This window comes from Urocampus carinirostris, chromosome 9, assembly GCF_059441175.1.
Source record: "Urocampus carinirostris isolate Australia breed hairy pipefish chromosome 9, RoL_Ucar_1.0, whole genome shotgun sequence".
In the NCBI taxonomy this organism is placed as follows: Eukaryota; Metazoa; Chordata; class Actinopteri; order Syngnathiformes; family Syngnathidae; genus Urocampus; species Urocampus carinirostris.
The window spans coordinates 32891177-32912156 of NC_142357.1; the positions used below are offsets into that span (position 1 = coordinate 32891177).

Genomic DNA, 20980 nt, shown 5'->3' on the forward strand with positions numbered 1-20980 from the left:
TTTCCAAGTTCAAAATACATTGATGTCTTCTCTCCTTATTTTGAGTGTCCTAATTTTTTTTTAAAACTCATCAGTCTTTATTGTAATTTACAACATCGTTGTGTTCATTGTTTACAACAATATTAGACGTGGCTCTCCTTGGATTAACATGTAATTAAGACTTAAAAACAAAAACAATACTAAAATAGATGGGTAACAATCACAGGGTAGTGGTTGTAGACTGGCCTAAATTAAATGTACATGAGAGAAGGGTGCAATGACATTGAGAGCAACATAGGAGGAAAACACAAATACAGAAATGAAACATGAATATAAATGTCCTTATACTTAGTGAATATGTAAACAAATGAGTACACAATAAATGACCATTGGGTTTCTTAAGGGACACAAACAAAACTTTGGTATTAGTGTTCACGGTTCATATATCCCTTAACTACCTGTGTCGTAGCAAGTACAGCCTGGCGGCACCCATCCCTGCCCGGACTGTTTTTTTGAGTGAGGGCTTGCTCCCCCACATGAAACAGATAGTACTGGTTTCCATGGTTACCAGTAGCAGGAGACGCCTCCTGATCGGAATCAGATACAGCACCTACATCATCTGGTCGCTGTAGTGTCATCATACTCTTCAGTACTAAATAATTGGTTTGATGATGAGACGAAATCTGATTTCTCTTCATGTGTCACCTACACCTCATCCAAGACTCGGCGCCCTCCCTCACTTGTTTATGTTAAAAAAAAATGTTTGTGTTTTTGGGAGTATTCATTAACTTAGGTTAGAAAGTAAATAAAGATATTTTTGAGAGTTCGAAACAATGCCTTATACAGAAGTGGTTTTCAACCAGTGTGCCGTGAGACCTTGTCTAATGTGTCGCTGGAATTTGCCCAATTTTATCTTTCCCCCAAAAAATCAGGCCATTATTCAGTATTTTTGCTTTTTTTCAGATGAGGAACTGTAATAGTTATCCATATCAGTAGGAGGCAGTTTCTACTCTATAGCATATGAATAACCTATATTTTTTGTTGACAATATCTGGGTATTATTTGTTATTGCAACATCCGTTGCAGCCTGGTCATCCTGAAAGGAGGATTACCACATGTGCGGTCCTTTCTCAAGGTCTTCATTTTCCTCATGTTGAGGTTTTTGAGTTTTTCCTTGCCGTCATGTTGGTTTCAGATCAGGGGATTGTGTAATAATAGTCTGTGCAATAACCTGTGCAGCCCTTTGAGACTCTTTGTGATTAAGGGCTACACAAATAAAAATGACTTGACTTGACTTAAACACTAATTATCTGCTCATAAGATAGCACAGTACATTTAATAACTTAATTTGTTCAACAAAGTGATTTAAGATTGCAATGTAAAAAATAAAAACATAAATAAAGCACATCATTCTTCTTTAAGTATAATTTTCTTCTTTTTATATACTAATTATCTGCTTATGGGGCGGGAGTGGCTCAGGAGGTAGAGCACTCGTCTTGGGATCAAGAGATCGCAGTTCGAATGCCGGCTCCTCTGTGTTACATGTCAAAGTGTCCTTGGGTAAGACACTGAACCCCTCATACCCCCAATAAGCAGGTTAGCGTCTTACATGGCTGCACGGCCGCTATTGGGAAATGTGAAGCACACTGTAAAGCGCTTTGGGAAGTCTTGACTTGAAAAGCGCTATATAAATGCAGATCATTTCATTATGATGTAGCACAGTGAAATATTTGACATAACTTCATTTTTGACGGGCGGTGTGCCTCGGAACTTTTTTATATAAAAAGTTTACCTTGGTTCAAAAAGAGTTGAAAAACACTGAATTAATACACAGATATCTTCAACAGGAAATATGAGAGAAGAGAGAGACAGAGAGAGAGACAGAGAGAGAGAGAAATACAACTACAGCATTCGTGAGAGGCACCTGGTTTTGGCAACATCAAGTGGAAATATTTCAACCTGCAGCTCGTTTTTCTCTTGTGCTTCCCTCAGCGCTGTCTCGCGGACTGGATTCAATCCCTTAGCGGGCCTCATCTGGCCCGCTGGCCGCCTGTTTGACACCCCTGTTTTAGCCGGTTTTCTTCATACAAAATCAACCCGTCTTTTGGCTGATGTTTAGATCTATAAAACCCACTTGTTCATGTTCCCCAAAAAACAATAATTTATTTTCTGAAAATAATTCACTTAAGTTAGAAAGTAACTAATGATATTCAAAACAATGTTTATACAGTACTGCATTCAAATCACAGCCAACCTCTGTAGTAATTCATTTCAACCTGTTCACCAAACTGACCACCAGAGGGGTCATTCATGACCAATTAGCACTTCAAACAAACAGTTTCTTGTCTTTTTAGACTATTAATGAAAACACCTTTATATAAAAACACACCAGTTTTTTAAAATGTGAGATTTCCTGCGGTTAAAAGTAAACCTTTGGGTCTTTATTTCTGCCCGGTGGTTCCCGTTCACCCCCATTGCGGCTGAGAATGGTACAATCTAGCACCCCCCCCCCCCCCCCGCACCGCTCCCGCCCCTCCGCCTCACTTTACGGCAGATGCATTTACCGCGACTGTTCGACGAGGTTGTCCCGCCGCTCGTCGCGTCTACCGGGATGCCGCGGGGAACCACGAACACAGGAAACCACGGATCACGACCTCCACGCCCACGCCAGTAACCCTCGCCCAGCGTGGGGGGGAATTAGTGACCGCGTTTCACCCCTGTTTTCTTAAAAAGAGAGAAAAAAAAACCTATCCTGACGTTGTGGGAGAAGCTGTCAGTGGCGGCTCGACTGAGCAGCCGCGGCCGCTTGACAGGTGCCGTCGCCCGGCTTAGAGTGAGGAGATGCCACCGGTCCAGAGAACAATGTCGGATCTTCGGACGCGGGCGGACGGTATGTAGGAATAAAACACAAGTGAATTTCATTCAATATTTGGAAATACCTGTCATTTTCGGTGATGTATGGGCGAACGAAAGTGATAAACACTTTTGCTTTCAAGTCTCCTTTAAAAGCGTGGGGTTTATTTTCCTGATACATATATGTTGGTAATTCGATTATTTTCACGCTTTTTCACCATTTTTAATAGTATTAGAGACACAATTCAGGATTTTCTCATCCTCCCCTCGAAAAGAGTTTACTAAGGATGTTCGATACCGGGCAGCACAGCGGTAAAGTGGTTAGCGCGTGTGCGGCACAGTCCTGAGGTCATGAGATCGAACCTCCTGTGTGGAGTTTGCATGTTCTCCCAGTGCTTGCGTGGGTTTCCTCCGGGCACTCCGGTTTCCTCCCACATTCCAAAAACATGCATGTCAGGTTAATTGGCAGGTCCAAATTGTCCCTAGGTGTAAATGAGCGAATGACTTGTCTGTCTCTCACTGGCGACCAGTTCAGGGTGTCCCCTGCCCACTGCCCAAAAAGCTGGGATGGGCTCCAACACCCCTGTTGACCATACTGAGGATAAGCGGTGCAGATAATGGATGGATGAATGTTCGATACCATTTTCAGACTAGTACTCAAATTTTGAGTTGTCTCGGATGCTGACACCACAAATTAATACCACTATTCCGTAAGATTCCTTTCCCACTGCGAAAAGTTTTTGCCTTATATATTGCATTTATGTCATGGAAATTTACAAATCCTTCAATTCTAGACTACCAAAAGGCTGTATCAGTTACAATTGCACTTACCGGTAAATGCATCTTAAAAAGGCTTTTGAACAGCCTGGTTTTGTTTTTCCTACCCATTTTTCTCGTTTATACTTACGCAGTCCTGAAATGACAATACAGAAGCTGCCCTACTTACAAACGGTTCCGGATGATCGTTCGTAAGTTGAATTTTTTCACAAGTTGCTTTAGTGCTATATTTTATATGTTTAAGGTTTATATAAGTATGTTTAAGGCCTGTATAAGTGACCTGTATGGTTTTGAAACTGAAAAATCGACTTTTCATAAACTAATAGGCTCCATAAAGATAAATAAAGTTGAGTTTAACTTACCCTGACTAACTGGTGCTTTTCAAGAGGTCCTCCTCCGTGGTAAAAAGTGGCCGAAATCAACCTCATCAAGCTTTCTTATTCCACTTTTATTTCAAAAGAAACGGCTCGCCTCGTCTTTACACTTTACATAGACCATATTGAATGGATGCACGAGATATCAAACTATAAAAATGTCAAAGTTCTTAGCGTGCTGGAGATAGTATAGACATAGCATCGACAGAACTGTATAAATAACCTGTATTTTTTTGTACTAAAAATACACATTTCATAAAATAATATGCTCTTTAAAGATAAATAAAGTTGAGTTTAACTTACTTTTAGAAGATGCCCTTCAAGAGGACCTCCTCCGTGGTAAAAAGTGGACGAAGAAAAGCGGTCCGACAGTTTTTTCAACCGCATCAAGCTTTCTTATTACACTTTTATTTCAAAAGGAACTGCCTGCCTCGTCTTTACACTTTACACCAACCTTATTGAATGGATGCATGAGACATTAAACAATAAAAATGTCAAAGTTCTGAGCGTGTTGGAGATAGAGTATAGAATGCATACACACAAACCAGGAAGTAGAAGCCGGATTTCTTCTTCGGGGTGGATGCTGGGTGAACTCTCACAGCGCCACACGCCGGTAGCGGCGGGAAGAAGTACTACAGTAATATCCTGTACTCGGAAAAAGGTGCACACAATACAAACTCTAACTTACAGCAATGTTCAGATATTTTTTGACATCCCGAACAAAATATTCGTATTTACCGTTTTTCGTAAGTCGAATGGTTGTAAGTAGGGGAGCGTCTGTAACATGCTATTATCACTTACATGCTTAAAAACAGTTTTCACCCTCGTGCCATCAACACCTTAAACAAGTGCACAAAGCTGAAATATGTATATCTATAGGAATTTTTGCTACGGATAAATGTTATTGCACTACTTTTCATTGCACTATTTTTGATTGCACTGTTATTACAACTTTGGGAAGTCTCTAAGCACTATGTTATAAATATTTTTGCCCTTAGATACTGACAGTCTTTTATAATATATTTCTTTTTAAAGTCTTTATTAGGTGTTTACCCTGGGGTGCCATGTCTAATCTCTGTTTGGTTGAATTCGTTTTCACTCTTGGAAAAATCTCAGTATTTTTTCCCTTTGTTGCCAACATACACTCATTATGTACTTTCACCCACACGACTGAATCATTTTGGCACATTTTATGTATTTGATTCGTGAAACATTACTCTCATCCATTTTCTATGCGTCTACTTAAGTCTTTTTGTTGCTTCTCCTAATTTTGTACCGTAATAACCCAAGTCATATTTACAAATCTTGTTATTTGTTCTCACAATTTACTATTTATCAATATTCTGTCATATCTCATGAAATTAAGTAAAAATAATCCATGAATCCAAATGCAATTCAAATAGTTTATATCACAATCATCATTATGTGGTTTACAAAGTACGCAGTCCTAATTGTTTTCAGGATTTCCTTTAAATCAAATTAGTAAGATTTTTAATTAGGTGAGTTTGACATAATTCTGTAAGTATTGATGCTGCATCTAAGACACTAATCATGTCAATTATTATAGAAATTATATGTCCTTGAATATTGCATGACCAATCATTGGTGAACTGGTCCGCTAGCTGATCAGTTGTTCATGTTGGGCACCCCTGTTTTGTATACCCTCACTTGACTGGTCAAAATTTGTTTAATGGTTCACAATAATAATAGAAAATTGTCCCTTATGTTTGCAAAACGGCAGCCCGGCGGCGCAGTGGTTAGCGCTTGTGCGGCACAGTTCATGTCATGGGAACCTGTCGTGGGTTCAAATCCAGCTCCGGACTTCCTGTGCGGAGTTTGTATGTTCTCCCCGTGCTTGCGTGGGTTTCGTCCGGGCACTCCGGTTTCCTCCCACGTTCCAAAGACATGCATTTCAGGTGAATTGGCTGGTCCAAATTGTCCCTAGGTGTGAATGAGTTGTCTGTCCCTGTGTGCCCTGCGATTGGCTGGCGACCTGAACAGTTCAGGGTGTCCCCTGGCCACTGCCCGGAGATGGCTGGGATGGGCTCCAGCCCCCCCGCGACCCTAATGAGGATAAGCGGTACAGCTAATGAGATGAGATGAGATGAGAGATGTTTGCAAAACTACTGAAATTACATACATTGCTTGAATTTTCTCACACAAAACAGAAACTGTTTGCACTCACACCAATCAAAATGTGTTAACTTTCACTTTACTAACAGAGTATGTTGTTCGTTATCTGCAAAAAGTACTAAATTTCCAAAGTGCTTGAATGCTCTCACACAAAACAAACTAAATGTTGTCACATCGTTGTTGTAATGGTCTCACATACGCTTTAAGTGCTCCTACAAATCCAATTTTGCCAGAATACACGCAGACCGTAAATTCCGGACAATAAGCCGCTACTTTCTTCCCCTAACTTTCAACCCTGCGGCTTATTCAGTGATGCGGCCAATTTATGTACCGGCCGCCAGCGGCGCTCGAGTGTTGCTACCATTAACTGCCCTGTCACAAGCACCGTTTGGGATGAAAGTTATATTATTTGTTATTAAAGCTTTGAAAACGCTCTCGGTTTACAGTCTTTCTTTGTAAATATGTGTAACCCATGTATAATATGTATTTGCAACTTTTTATTTTTGTAATGTATTTATTTGTATTTATTTTAGACACTTATTCTGATATGTTTCGCACGGGTGAATGAAAAAGGAGGGGCGGAACAAACGTGGGGTGCCAAGTTTTAGTGGGGAACGCTATAGGTGAGGGACAGACAAGGAAAGAAGAGGGGGTAAAAAGTTGGTTAAAAAAAAAAAAAAAAGGAGTTGCGTGAGTACATGTGTTCATCTGATATATTTTTCCCTCCCTTACCTTTGGAAATATACACTTTTTTCCTTGGATTACTTTCAACGGGACCCGGACTCTGCAGGTCTGCATCAAACCTTAAGTACCGGTATCATTTTCCGTTCATTTTCCCGGCTGTGATTTTTGGACTGCGGACTTTAATGAAGGCCATTTAGTTTCAATCGCGGGACTTGAAGTCGGGTTTGGGTTAATTTTGTGTTTGTGTAACATTTTTAAATGTGGGCACATGCGGCTTATATACAGGTGCGGCTTGTGAATGTACAACATCGGTTTTCCTCTTAAAATGTGGTGGGTGCGGCTCATAATCAAGTGCGCTCTATAGTCCAGAATTTACGGTACATGCCAACCTTTTGACATTAAACATCGGGAGATGTTATTGCACACTTCAGTATTACATGTGAAACAGAATCTGTCTCCAGAATTAACAAAAAACAAAAAAAAATGTACCTTTTTAAAAATCCAAAACTTACCGAAACAGAAATCTAAAGCGATCGTTGCAGCGGTTTATTCTCAAAGACTTTGTCTCTCATCAAACGCAACCCTAAGACTAAAATATTGATCTGCAGTCAATATACTTTTTTATTGTTTAAATTAAAAAAACAAAACTGTGTGGGTGTATACAGACGCTGCCCGACCAACAAACGAGATATTGTCCATGTATCACTGGAAAGACCCCTAAATCCCATTATTTCCTCTTCCCCTTCATCTTGCCCCTTAGACCAGTAATGCACTTTCATAAAGAGACTGAGTGATACTATTATAGTTCACCAATGGCACGGGCCGGAAACCTATGACCCTTTTCATGAGTACATGTGGCTCGGATATAAAAGTATACTCACCCAAATTGTATCTACGGTGTTACAATTCTGATAAGCGCAGTCAAGTTTAGTGCACACATAGCTGATGTAGCGCTAATAGTGTGAGTACAGACGCTGCCCTACTTATGAATGAGATAACGTAAGTTGAATTTGTTATTTAGTTGCTTCAGTGCTATTTTTTGTATGCTTAAGGTTTATATAAGTATGTTTAAGGCCTGTATAAGTAACCTGAATTGTTTTGTACTAAAAAATAAACATTCAATGATATGAAATGTCTTATAAAGATAAACAAAGTCAGGTTTAACTTACTTTTGGGAGATGCGCTTCAAGAGGTCCTCCTGTGGCAAAAAGTGGACGAAAAAATGTTGCGACCGTTTTCTCAACCGTCTCAAGCTTTCTTATTCCATTTCCGTTTCAAAAGAAACGGATCACCTCTTCTTTACACTATATACCAACCATATTGAATGGATGTACGAGATATTAAACAATAAAAACGTCACATTTCTTAGCGCGCTGTAGATACAGTACACGTTGTTATGATTACACACGAACCAGGAAGTGGAAGCCGGATTTCTAACGGGGCGGCAGTGGCTCAGGAGGTAGAGTGCTCGTCTTGGGATCAAGAGATCGCAGTTCGAATCCCGGCTCCTCCGTGTTACATGTCGAAATGTCCTTGGGTAAGACGCTGAACCCCTAGTGCCCCCAATATGCAGGTTAGCGCCTTACATGGCTGCACGGCCGCTATTGGGAAATGTGAAGCACACTGTAAAGCGCTTTGGGAAGTCATTGACTTGAAAAGCGCTATATCAATGCAGATCATTTCATTTCTTCCTCGGTGCGGATGCTGGGTGACCTCTCACAGCGCCACACGCCGGTAGTGGCGGAAAGAAGCACTACAGTAAAAATGTTCGTATCTGCAATTTTGCGTAAGTTGAATGGTAGGTGAGCGTCGATTTTATATATATATATATATATATATAAAATGATCATGAATTTACTATAATTATCTCGCACTTAAAAAATAGCTAACTCACCAAAAATGATATCACATATACATTTTAAAACACTACATTTTGCTCACATACATTACTGTAAGGGCAGCACGGCGGCGCAGTGGTTAGCGCATGTGCGGCACAGTTCATGTCTTGGGAACCGCCTGCGTGGGTTCAAATTCAGCTCCAGACTTCCTGTGCGGAGTTTGTATGTTCTCCCCGTGCTTGCGTGGGTTTCCCCCGGGCACTCCGGTTTCCTCCCACATTCCAAAAACATGCATTTCAGGTGACTTGGCCGGTCCAAATTGTCCCTAGGTGTGAATGAGCGAGCGAGTTGTCTGTCCCCGTGTGCCCTGCGATTGGCTGGCAACCAGTTCAGGGAGTCCACTGCCCGATGACTGCTGGGATGGGCTCCAGCACCCCCGCGACCCTACTGAGGATTAGCGGTGTAGCAAATGAGATGAGATGAGAGACATTACTGTAAATGTTTTTTAAAACACTTCTCAAAACCATCTCACGCATTGACTAAAAAGTCTCCTTTTCACTCCCACTTTATAGCGAAATCCGTGATTTACTTCCAACCATAAACTCCTCAAATGCTCTCGCACGTGACTTGAATGGTTCTGAAATGCTCTCACAGAACATTAGTCATACAAAGTTTTCTTTTCCAGTTCTAAATAGCCTCCCCCACACACAATCGAAACACTCTCGCAATCAAAACTGTAATCATGACTAAACAGTATGTCTCTGACGGGCCCTCCTAATAGCGTTTCCTTGTTTCTGTGTGTGATGGTGTATGTGTGTGATGAGGCCTCTTGAAGTGAAACAAATGCAGCATGCAGCTGACCTGGTTCTTGCCCAATGCAGACGGGGGATGCCCAGCACTGGCTTTCCTTCCCACACAGCCTAGGAAAAAAAACATCTCTACCTCAAGCCCGACAGCGCACTAAACAAGTGTCTGGCGGATCACACATACGTTCTCACATGCAAACTACACACACCACGCGGGGAACGAGGCTTATACAACACAGCCGTTGTGCCAGGACGCTTCACTGTACCAGTAACTTTTCATTGCAGGGTGAAAAGGATGCAGATGCTTGAAAAGAGGATCCATGTACTACCGTAAATTCCGGACTATAAGCCGCTACTTTTTTCCCTATTTATTTATTTATTTTAGACACTTATACTGATATGTTTTGCACGGATGAACGAAAAATGAGGGGCGGAACAAACGCGGGGTGCCGAGTTGAAGTGGGGACCGCTAAAGGTGAGGGACAGACAAGGAAAGAAGAGGGGGTAAAAAGTTGGTTAAAGAAAAAGGAGTTGCGTGAGTAAATGTGTTCATCTGATATATTTTTCCCACCCTTACCTTTAGAAATATACACTTTTTTCCTTGGATTACTTTCAATGGGACCCGGGTCAGCATCAAACCTTTTACCCCCAATAAGCAGGTTAGCGCCTTACATGGCTGCACAGATCACGGCCGCTATTGGGAAATGTGAAGCACAATGTAAAGCGCTTTGGGAAGTCATTGACTTGAAAAGCGCTATATAAATGCAGATCATTTCATTTCATTTCAAACCCAAAGTACCGGTATCATTTTCCGTTCATTTTGCCGGCTGTGATTTTTGGACTGTGGACTTTAATGAAGGACATTTAGTTTCAATCGCGGGACTTGAAGTCGGGTTTGGGTTAATTTTGTGTTTGTGTTAGATGTTTAAATGTGGGCGCATGTGGCTTATATACAGGTGCGGCTTGTGTATGTACAAAATCAGTTATCCTCTTAAAATGTGGTGGGTGCGGCTTATAATCAGGTGCGCTCTATAGTCCGGAATTTACGGTAGTTTCATAGATCTAATATGTGAGGCTACTGCCAGTTCTATGCTAAAGGTTATGTCTTGCCATCAAATGTAGCATTACATTGTTTCCGTACTAATGATACTATGTGATTTTCTGTCTTTTTCAACCGACCTCTGCAGCAGATCCAGGCAAGTTTGTAACTAGTAGTCAGTTTTAGTAATCCCTAGCATATGTTGTTGTTGTTCTGTGATCAGAAACCTGTATCTACATTGATTTTATTCTTAAATCTTGAGGGGCAGCACGGCGGCGCAGTGGTTAGCGCGTGTGAGGAACAGTTCTAAGGTCTTGGGAACCTCCTGTGTGGGTTCAAATCCAGCTACCGGACTTCCTGTGCGGAGTTTGTATGTTCTCCCCGTGCTTGCGTGGGTTTCGTCCGGGCACTCCGGTTTCCTCCCACATTCTTAAGACATGCATTTCAGATGGATTGGCCGGTCCAAATTGTCCCTAGGTGTGACTGAGCGAGTGAGTTGTCTGTCCCTGTGTGCCCTGCGATTGGCTGGCAACCAGTTCAGGGTGTCCCCTGCCCACTGCCCGATGATTGCTGGGATGGACTCCAGCACCCCCACGACCCTACTGAGGATAAGCGGGGCAGCTAATGAGATGAGAGATGAGATGAATTTGCATTGACCACCTACAGCAGGGGTGGCCAACCCGGTCCTCATGTCCTGCATGTTTTGGAGGTTTCTCTTCCCCACCTGTGATGCAAATTTAAAACATGCATCTATCTGGTGGAGTTGCTAATCATCCAAATCAAATATCGAATACAGGGTTTTTCAAAAGGTTTATTTTAACCTAGAAACTATTAGGCATATGAAAACACATATGGTGGATTCAGAAATTTTGTAATCTTAGTTTTCAACCGCATCAAGCTTTCTTATTCCACTTCCGTTTCAAAAGAAACGGATCGCCTCTTCTTCACACTTTATACCAACCTCATGCTGGGGTTTTGAGTTTTTCCTTGGCCACATTTTGGTTTATGATCAGCTGATTGTGTAATTGTTATCTTGAGCAGTCTTTTCAGACATTTTTGCTATTAAGGGCGTCACAAATAAATGTGACTTGACTTGAAAGATGTTCAATGTGGACACCATTGGTCACACGACACGGATTAAGCCAAGTCAAATTCTTGCCAAATGCGTCCCAAGCATTGCATTGTCAAAGGATAACAAATTCAAGCACACTAAATGCCTTTTCTGGTTGAGAGAACGCCATTAATGGGTCTGAAAAGAAATATTAAAACGATTGCCTTAAAAAATAATTACTGTAATTAGCTTTAAACTGACACAACTTTTATCCTACTACCATTCATAGTTAAGGAGATATGGGGACTTTAAAATCGCCCCCTGTACATGTACGAGTCAGGAGCCTCATTTAATACTAAGATTCCTGTCTTCTATTGCTCGAATTCAAACAAGATGTCAGTCTGCTATTGGTTTGCATCACAACGTCATGGACATGCCAATATACTATTGGCTGAATTCCCTCTCACAATGGTCTCTTTCATTACGCGTTGTAATCAATGACACTAAAGACCATTGTTATTCTCATTCAGTTCAGAATCTCATTTGCTTTGTAAAGACTTGATCTCTGTGAGTTAGATCGTTATTGAAATGTTTGTATTTATAACACCTATGGGAAAAGTTATTTTTTCCTTATTTTCAGTATTTATAATGCTAATTACCGTAAATTCCGGACTATAGAGCGCACCTGAATATAGGCCGCACCCACCACACTTTCAGAGGAAAACCGATTTTGTACTTACACAAGCCGCACCTGTATATAAGCCGCATGCGCCCACATTAAAAAAATGTAACACAAACACAAAATTAACCCAGACCCGACTTTAAGTCCCGCGATTGAAACTGAATGTCCTTCATAAAAGTACACAGTCCAAAAATCACAGCCGGCAAAATGAACGGAAAATAATACCGGTACTTAAGGTTTGATGCAGACCTGTAGAGTCCGGGTCCCGTTGAAAGTAATCCAAGGAAAAAAGTGTATTTCCAAAGGTAAGGGTGGGAACAATATATATCCACTATTGTCTGCCGCGTCCACAAACGCTCACCTTTACCGGTCCCCACTTCCCATCAACCCGCGTTTTTTTCGCCCCTTCTTTTTTATTCGCCCATGGGAAACATTTCAGAATAAGTGTCTGAAATAAAGACATTACAAAAATATTCAGTTGCAAATACATATTATACATGGTTACACATATTTACAAAGAAAGACGGTACACCGAGAGAGTTTTCAAAGCTTTAATAATAATAACTTTCATCCCAAACGGTGCCTGTGACAGGTAGCAACACGCGAGCAACACAGTAAAGGGGTCTGTTAAAAAAACATACTGTACTTGTAAAAATCACTGTAAACCGTCCTCATCTTCCTCCTTAGAACTGAAGCCATAGAAAAGCAACTCTGTCATATAGACTTCGTCCCACGCTCCCTTATTCCAAAACACGCTAGCAACACGCTCGCAACACAGTAAACGGGTCTGGTAAAAAGAACATACCGTACTTGTAAAAATCACGGTAAACCGTCCTCATGTGCTGCGTCATTTGCCTTTCTTTTTGCATTTTGCATGATGAGGGTATGTTTACGCTAATTTAATTTATGCACAAGCCAAGAAGTTGCAGTCTTCCTCGGCACATATATTCCACCGGCCTAAATCTTACCTTTTGTACTCGAGCGCCGCTGGCGGCTGTTAGAAAAATTACATAAATTGGCCGCATCACTGAATAAGCCGCAGGGTTGAACGTTTGGGGAAAAAGTAGCGGCTTACAGTCCGGAATTTTCGGTAGTCATATCCATCCATTATCTGCATCACTTATCTTCAGTAGGGTCGCAGGGGTGCCGGAGCCCATCCCAGCTATCCTCTGGCAGTGGGCAGGGAACACCCTAAACTGGTTGCCAGCCGGGGCTTATTGGTCATATACACATATATTACACATGAGTTGTACTTACTGTTTTGTTAGTAATGCTTTATATCTACTTATTTAATGTTTTACCGGGGGTTTCGAACGCATTAGCTAATTACTACAGGTTTTATCGCCCAACATATGACTATTTCACCTTACGATCCCCACATTTCTCATGTATCCCGATAGTCTACTGTCCAGGTAGCCCACCTTTACCTTAGAGACAGATCAGTCCTTTGAAAGACCCTCAAAGATCTCAATGAGTGTTTCGTAGCAATAGTTTTGTCCCTAGTATAGTCTATAAATTGAAGCATCTGCACACAACTTGTAATGCGGCTATAACTTTTTAAAAGCCACCATTTGAGCTGGTAATTACAAAGCAATTTGTCATCCTTGTAAGCACATCAACTGAGATGTTTGTTATTGTTATTGGAGACCTTTGCATTCTACTGGAATACAGCTAAATAATTCAGCACTAATATGGAGTCCATAGAAAATTGATGCGTCTGCTGCAGTCGCTAGGATTGGAATACCTCGGATAAACTAACGACTCCAAACACAAATTGAAATAAATATCCTTTTTTCATTTTCATTTTCAGCATACTTCATTGTCACCCAGTGTTTTTTTTTCATTAATCAAGCAGCACATGAGGCAGGACTCCATCCAGAGAGAGGGCAGTCCTCTCTGTCAGGCTTACCGCCTAATCCGCCAACCGCCTGCCCATCAGTGCACACTCCGAGTATTGCCCACCACGTGCCGACTCACCCCTGACTGCCCCCTGGCCGTTGGGTGTCCTCGTTTGTTGCCCAAATACATTTCTCTAGGAGATGTTTATTTTCCATTTGTGCATACTACCAAATTTGTCAAATGCGATGTCAAAATTCAATGCAATAAGGGCTGTCAATTTCTCATCTCATCTCATTAGCCGTACCGCTTATCCTCATTAGGGTCGCAGGGGGGCTGGAGCCCATCCCAGCCGTCTCCAGGCAGGGGACACCCTGAACTGGTTGCCAGCCAATCGCAGGGCACACAGGGACAGACAACTCATTCGCTCATTCACACCTAGGGACAATTTTGGACCGGCCAATTCACCTGAAATGCATGTCTTTGGAACGTGGGAGGAAACCGGAGTGCCCGGAGGAAACCCACGCAAGCACGGGGGGAACATACAAACTCCGCACAGGAAGTCTGGAGCTGGATTTGAACCCAAAACAGGTTCCCATAACATGAACTGTGCCACACAAGCGCTAACCACTGCCCCGCCGTGCTGCCCGGCTGTCAATTTATTCTTCCTCATTTAAAGTTTGCTCTCCAGGAAGACAACCACATTGACATCAAACCCTTTATGAATAGAATTGTCTTTATGGTCGCTAATGATAACCTAGTGAACATTGTATGCACGATTAGATAGATAGATAGATAGATAGATAGATACTTTGTTCATCCCCGAAGGGAAATTCACATTTCCAGCAGCATCCCTGAGCTGAGAAGAAATGAATAAAATATGAATAACTTAAAATTAGTTTTACCTGGTTATATCAGTATCAAAAATTATTTTCCCCCCATTTTATTAACACTCCACTTATTGAAACATGAATATTTTGTTTGTTTGTTTGTTTGTACATGATTCAATTGTTTGTTTGTACATGATTCAAATTGAATCTTTTCTTCCGGCGCCGTCACGAATGGCAGCCACTCCAGCAGCTCCCGTGTTATTTTCGATTGTTCTCGATTGTTCTGAGATAGATAGATAGATAGATACTTTATTCATCCCCGTAGGGAAATTCCTACTTCCTACCTACAAATGTGGGGGTGGGGTTTAATGTGGGCTTATACTCCCCCGGGTGGAGTTAAAGAGCCTCATGACATGAGGAAGAAATGATCTCAGTCTGTCCTTGGATATGATGAATTGTCCATAATTGACCGCAGCTTTTCAGTCTGTCTGAGTAGCACTCTTGCAGTTTTCTGTGATTGTTAAGGGTGGTCAAGGGGACCTTTTCTGAGCCTGTTGGTCCGTGTTATAAAGGACTTGTTGCGTCTGTCTGTTGGAAGCAGGACAAAGAGTTTGTGACCAGGGTGAAGGAAGTCCTGGATAATGTTCTTGGATCTGCTACGATAGAGCAAGCCAGGAATTTCTTCCGGACTGGGCATGAAGCCGCTGATAATATTCTCAGTGATGACTCTCTGTAAGGTTCTACGCTTTTCTTTAAAAAAAACAAAGAATTCTTGCAATATTTACAAATGTTTACAGAGTTACATCTCTAGTTAGGTAGGCGGTGGTTACTGTTTGGAAACACTGGTATCTCCCTGTTTTGTATTAGTTTTAGTTTTCTGTTAGTGTTGTTTATGTTGTGATGGTCGTGCAGATCTGATGCCTGTCAAATGCAAGGAACATATAGCAACCTTTCACACAGACATTCATGGACAGTTGTGAGTACAGTTTTCACTAAGCCAAATGTATGTTTGTTGATACAAGATACCATCTCCAGAGGAAATTTGACCACGGAGATAAGTTGCATACCCTATCAAGCAGAGATATTAACTCTAGTACTGGGGCGGCAGTATCTCAGGAGGTAGAGCGCTCGTCTTGGGATCAAGGGATCCCAGTTCCAATCCCGGCTCGTCCGTGTTACATGTCGAAGTGTTCTTGGGTAAGACACTGAACCCCTAATACCCCCAATAAGCAGGTTAGCGCCATACATGGCTGCAAGGCCGCTATTGGGAAATGTGGAGCACATTGTAAAGCGCTTTGAGAAGTCATTGACTTGAAAAGCGCTATATAAAATGCCGATCATTTCATTTCATAGTATGGTGGGACAGATGTTTGAACCACTGGCCTTTCTTGTCGTTCTTATCAGAAACGTGGGGAGTTGCAGTGAAAAGTATTTTACAAGCGTAAATAAGAACACAGTTATGATTGGGCAAAGTTGGATTTTCTGAATAATATTTATGGTTGTCAGCACCTGCATCTGCTGTCTAAAATGACTCGACAGAGGCTATGCGTGTTAAAGCGAGACAGATGGCAACGAGCATCCGGTTTGAAGCCTTAGCTCACACGCTTATCTGCCAAATCCTCTCCCACAATTGACACTAAAGTGGCGATTGGCAGGTAAGCTGCGAGGATGAAGCCATGCATTGACCAAATGAGTGTCGCATTTATCCAGTAAATGGGTGTTTTTTTGAGCGTCCATCTAACACCCGCGGCATTTTTTTCAAAGCCAAAACATGCTACTGTACTTCTTCAAGCAGTCTATTCTATACCATTTTGTCTTCAAACACCACTTTAAGCATAGTCCGGCTGAATAGTCGTAGTGTTGTTTGAATGATTTATCTATCCATCTATCTACCTTGGTCATATCCCTCAAGAGGGGTGACCGACAGTAAGACAAACACATACAATAACAAAGAAAATAAAAAAGGGAAAAAATATTTTGGACCATGGCCAACCCAAATGCCCAAACACCCAAACAAGTTAGGCACCTCGACACCCAAGTTGGTCACGCTTTCGTCTCTCCAGATGAAACGGGACACAAGAAAGAGGCCATGTCACTCAGGTCAGGGTGACACAACACACTCATTTGTTCAACAACAGGGCCCAACAGCTTTCACTGGTTTACCCCTGCCGCATCATACAGGTGCCCTGCCCATCCCTTAGAACGCGCCCAAATATCCCACTATCCTTTTACAACAGGTCTCCACTCGTTCCTATCACCAACAATAGCTCTTGCTTTCTCTAGATTTAGACCTCTTTCCTGCAGTGCACTCATAACACCATCCATCCACGTCAATCGCGGCTTTCCTCTTGGTCTCCTTCCATTGACTTCTGCTTTGTAGATCCTCTTCAACATTCACTCCTCATCTATCCTCTCCATGTGTCCAAACCAACCGAGCACAGTGGAACCACGGTTCTTGACCATAATCCGTTCCAGAACCCTGTTCGAAAACCGATTTGTTCGATCACCGAAATCATTTTTCCCATTAAAAATAATGTAAATCGTTTTAATCCGTTCCAACACCCTGAATGTTTACATTGAATGGTTAACGCAAACATAAAGCTAACCCAGGCTAATCGTAATCTTCAGTACGAAAGATTAGGCTAACATGAACGTGTAAAAATAAAAAAATCAGGTCGTTTACATGTCATTTAGCACCCGGGTCTCCACAACAAGTGGTGAGCGGTTCATTGGAAAGGGGGCTGCGTCCCAAAACCCTGAATGTTGGGCTCCGTTCCAACACCCTAAATGTTTTGAATGTTTAACATAAACATGAAGCTAATCGTATGTTCGCGTTATCGTAATCTTCTGTACGAAAGATTACGCTAACATGAACGTGTAAAAATAAAAAAAAGGATAAAGAAAAGAATTATGCATAGGATTTCTTACCTTTGTGGTGGTCAGCAGAAGGCGCAGGTGGACGGTGGGGAGAGGAATGGAGGAGGTAGGAAAATTACACTACTTTTCTTTTCACCTGTAGCAACTTTGCTGCTTGCACTGACTTTCTTCGGAGGCATAATTAGGGGCTAAAACACTTGGTACACCTATATTAAAAGCGAAAGCAAAACAAAGCACTTCCGCACGCGATAACAGTTGGTCATGAAAAGAGCGATCTACACCCGTACGCCGCTCAGCATCGCACCCTAGCGTACGCACTCACGCATTACCGGCGTTCGAACACCGATTTTTTTGACCAAACAGCGAAGCAAGAATTTCTGGAAATTTTTGGTCGGACTCCGATTTATTCGAACTGAGAGGCCTTCGAAAACCCAGGTTCCACTGTACTCTCTTATCAACACACTTGCTCAGTTCCACGACTACTCCAGAATGAAATGCTATCACGAGTATCCCTGATGAATGAAAATCCCTGGAAGAAAAAGTCTACCTAATATTTGAATAAAGTGATATTAACTACAACATGTGATTTCATTACATCATATTTTAGTTGGCCTGTTTGTGAGTGACTAAGTGGCAGCAACCCAAAATAAAACCCCTTCTGTTTCCTCACTCGCCGAGTCAATGCTAATGGGCTTAAGTGTTAATTGTGTTGTTGGTGTGTCGCACGCATGCACGAGCAGCAGGAAAGCGCCTCCAGCTCGCATGTGCCATAAAAGCCTTGGCATGTTTGTGCTTCTGTAAGACGAGGTCGGTTGGAGAAAGGTGTCGGCAGGCAGGCGATATCACACAAGAAGTATACTTAGCTGGCCGTTCTCAAGCTGTTGAGAGACGTTCGATCCTGAGCTGGACTGTTGAAGCCTGATGTTTCCTTCATCATGCAATCACAGGGAATTCCCATTGTCAAATAACGAAACTGCTCGATTGTGTAGACAAAAATGCAGGACTACTATATAATAAGGTTACAGTCAGCCAAGCGCATCAATAACGATCCGCTCTGGTCTGTTTCTGCCTCAGTGGACTGCACATCACATGACTATCACTTTGACCATTCATAAAGTCAGGGAAAGCTTCTCGTCCATGCAGATCTCTTGCTAATCTGGGCCGGGCCAGCCCTCGTGATGTCACGGATAGCCCCAGCTGCCCGTGTCATCTCCTGTCCCTCGGCCGTTCCGCCGAAGCCTGCCGAGCCTATGGAGAGGGAGCGATTAATCCAGCAGCTGCCCTGTTGTCGCTGCAAGGGCCGGTTACAGCATTGTGATCTGATAAGCGACTTATCGATGTAGCTGTAGCTTAAATTGAGGCGGTATTTATAGCCCCCCTGCAGCACTGCCCCTCATTCACAAACGCTGAAGATTACGGTGTGGGTGGTGTTCGTGTAGGGACTAGGATTCCTATGAATAGACTGAGGCTGTTCGGTCTGCTGAAATATTTATCTGCCGTGAATGAATAATACACAGATCTTTCTTCAGTGGCATTCATAAGATAAAAATGATATTTGAGGCTCTGTAGATTTACAGAAACAAAACAAAACTGTTTCACCCCATCCAGCCTACATCCAGTATTGGTATTATTATTGATCAAATTGTGTGGCAGCTACTTTGTAGATCAGACCCTGTGAAAACCTTGTTAAAATCTGATTGACTAGCTGTCACTCACAGCAGTGATTAGTTCTCTGGCTCAGATTTGGCGACATCTCAATATTGAGAACTACTTGAAGTTATTAATTACTTAATTACTCAAGCCATGCACATAGGCCATTGTCTTTGAGTCTTGGATGTTGTCATGAAAACTGTTGTAGACTCTAATTGAAATATTTAACTCAACACTTTTTACAAATGACAAGATTATTAGAATAGAATATAGAATATAATATACCTTTATTGTCATTGTTACAACATGGGTTGAATATATTGTGGCAACGAAATTGGACGTGGCACTCCAGTCCCGCATTTTACAGTGCGGATAAACAAAACAAAGAAGATAAAGGAACAAAGAAGATGTTTGTACTGTCCTTGTTGCAGGCTTTGTTTTCCTCCGGAGGGGGGTGAGGGACAGACAGAGATGGCCGGATCCTTCTAGATGTTTGATATTACTGTACACACGGTCCAGTGTTTTTTCCCCTGGTTGCTCAGTCCATGTATTGAATGAATTTGGGAAGTACAGTCCTTAAGCATGCCTAATTAAAGTCGCCGGCAACAATAAAAGCTCCGTCGGGGTGTGCAAGCTACTGTTTATTGATAGCAGCGGGCAGGAGATTTAGCGCTATGCTGACGTTAGCATCCGGTGGAACGTTAGCATCCTGTGGAACGTAAACAGCAACCACAATGACCACAGTTAGCTCTCTCGGTAGATAGAAGGGTCTACACGATACTGCTAGAAACTCTATATCCAGTGAGCAGTGTGTGTCAATGATTCGGCTGTTATTGCTGCGCATAGTCCCCCACGCCTGTTTTTACCAGAATCTCCGTCTCGGTTGTGCCGGTGAAGCGTGCGTCCTGCTAGTTGGACTGCGGCGTCGGGGAAGCCAAGACTCCGTGATGACAAAAATACTGCAATTTCGGACGAAGCTCAAATTTACTCATTTTGTGGACGACATAGCATCATTGTGACTGTTAGAATCAAGCACCAACTAGTAATCTACCATAATGCTATGATTGTCCCTGCCCTGGATGGCACTATGTGCATTTCATCTTGTCTGTGTTGACGGCCGTGAGTGCAATCATTTTCCACCCCCACCATATCAGCATGACCTGAGCTGATGCCTTACCTTTCCAACATGTCATAAATCTCAAGGGGGATATTCCGCTCTTAAACCTGTTGGAGCTTCCGCAGATATCTTAGAAAATCGTAAATATGAAAAGGATTTTCGCATAAAATCCATTGTTACTTAATACAAACTAGACTGTGTGTGGGATGTTGACATTTGTAGACAGTTAAGATGTTGTTTTGATAACCTTCCCCAAAACGGACAAGTGAGACGACTAGCATATGTTGTTTGCTCTAAGCCCACTAGGCACCTTCTCAAATATAATATATTTGGTCCCTTGAGACTCTAGTTGTCCTCTCTGATGTCTGTTGTGTGACACAAGCAATAACCCTCACATATGCCCTGCGTGCGAATCTATTACGGCACTGGCTGGCATGGGCTCTTCCTCCAGAGG

At 42.2% G+C, this 20980-nt stretch overlaps 1 protein-coding gene across 4 annotated transcripts in view; it reads left to right on the plus strand.

Annotated features, from left to right (window-relative positions):
• Positions 1-2541: 2541 nt before the first annotated feature.
• The window catches only part of atp8a1 (ATPase phospholipid transporting 8A1), a 222770-nt gene continuing 204331 nt past the window's right edge, over positions 2542-20980 (plus strand). For all 4 annotated transcript variants that reach the window (XM_088343544.1, XM_088343546.1, XM_088343545.1 and 1 more), the window contains exon 1: positions 2542-2869. In XM_088343544.1, the coding sequence (XP_088199670.1) occupies positions 2821-2869 (49 nt within the window). In that variant the 5' untranslated portion in view covers positions 2542-2820. The remainder of the gene's footprint in view (positions 2870-20980) is intronic.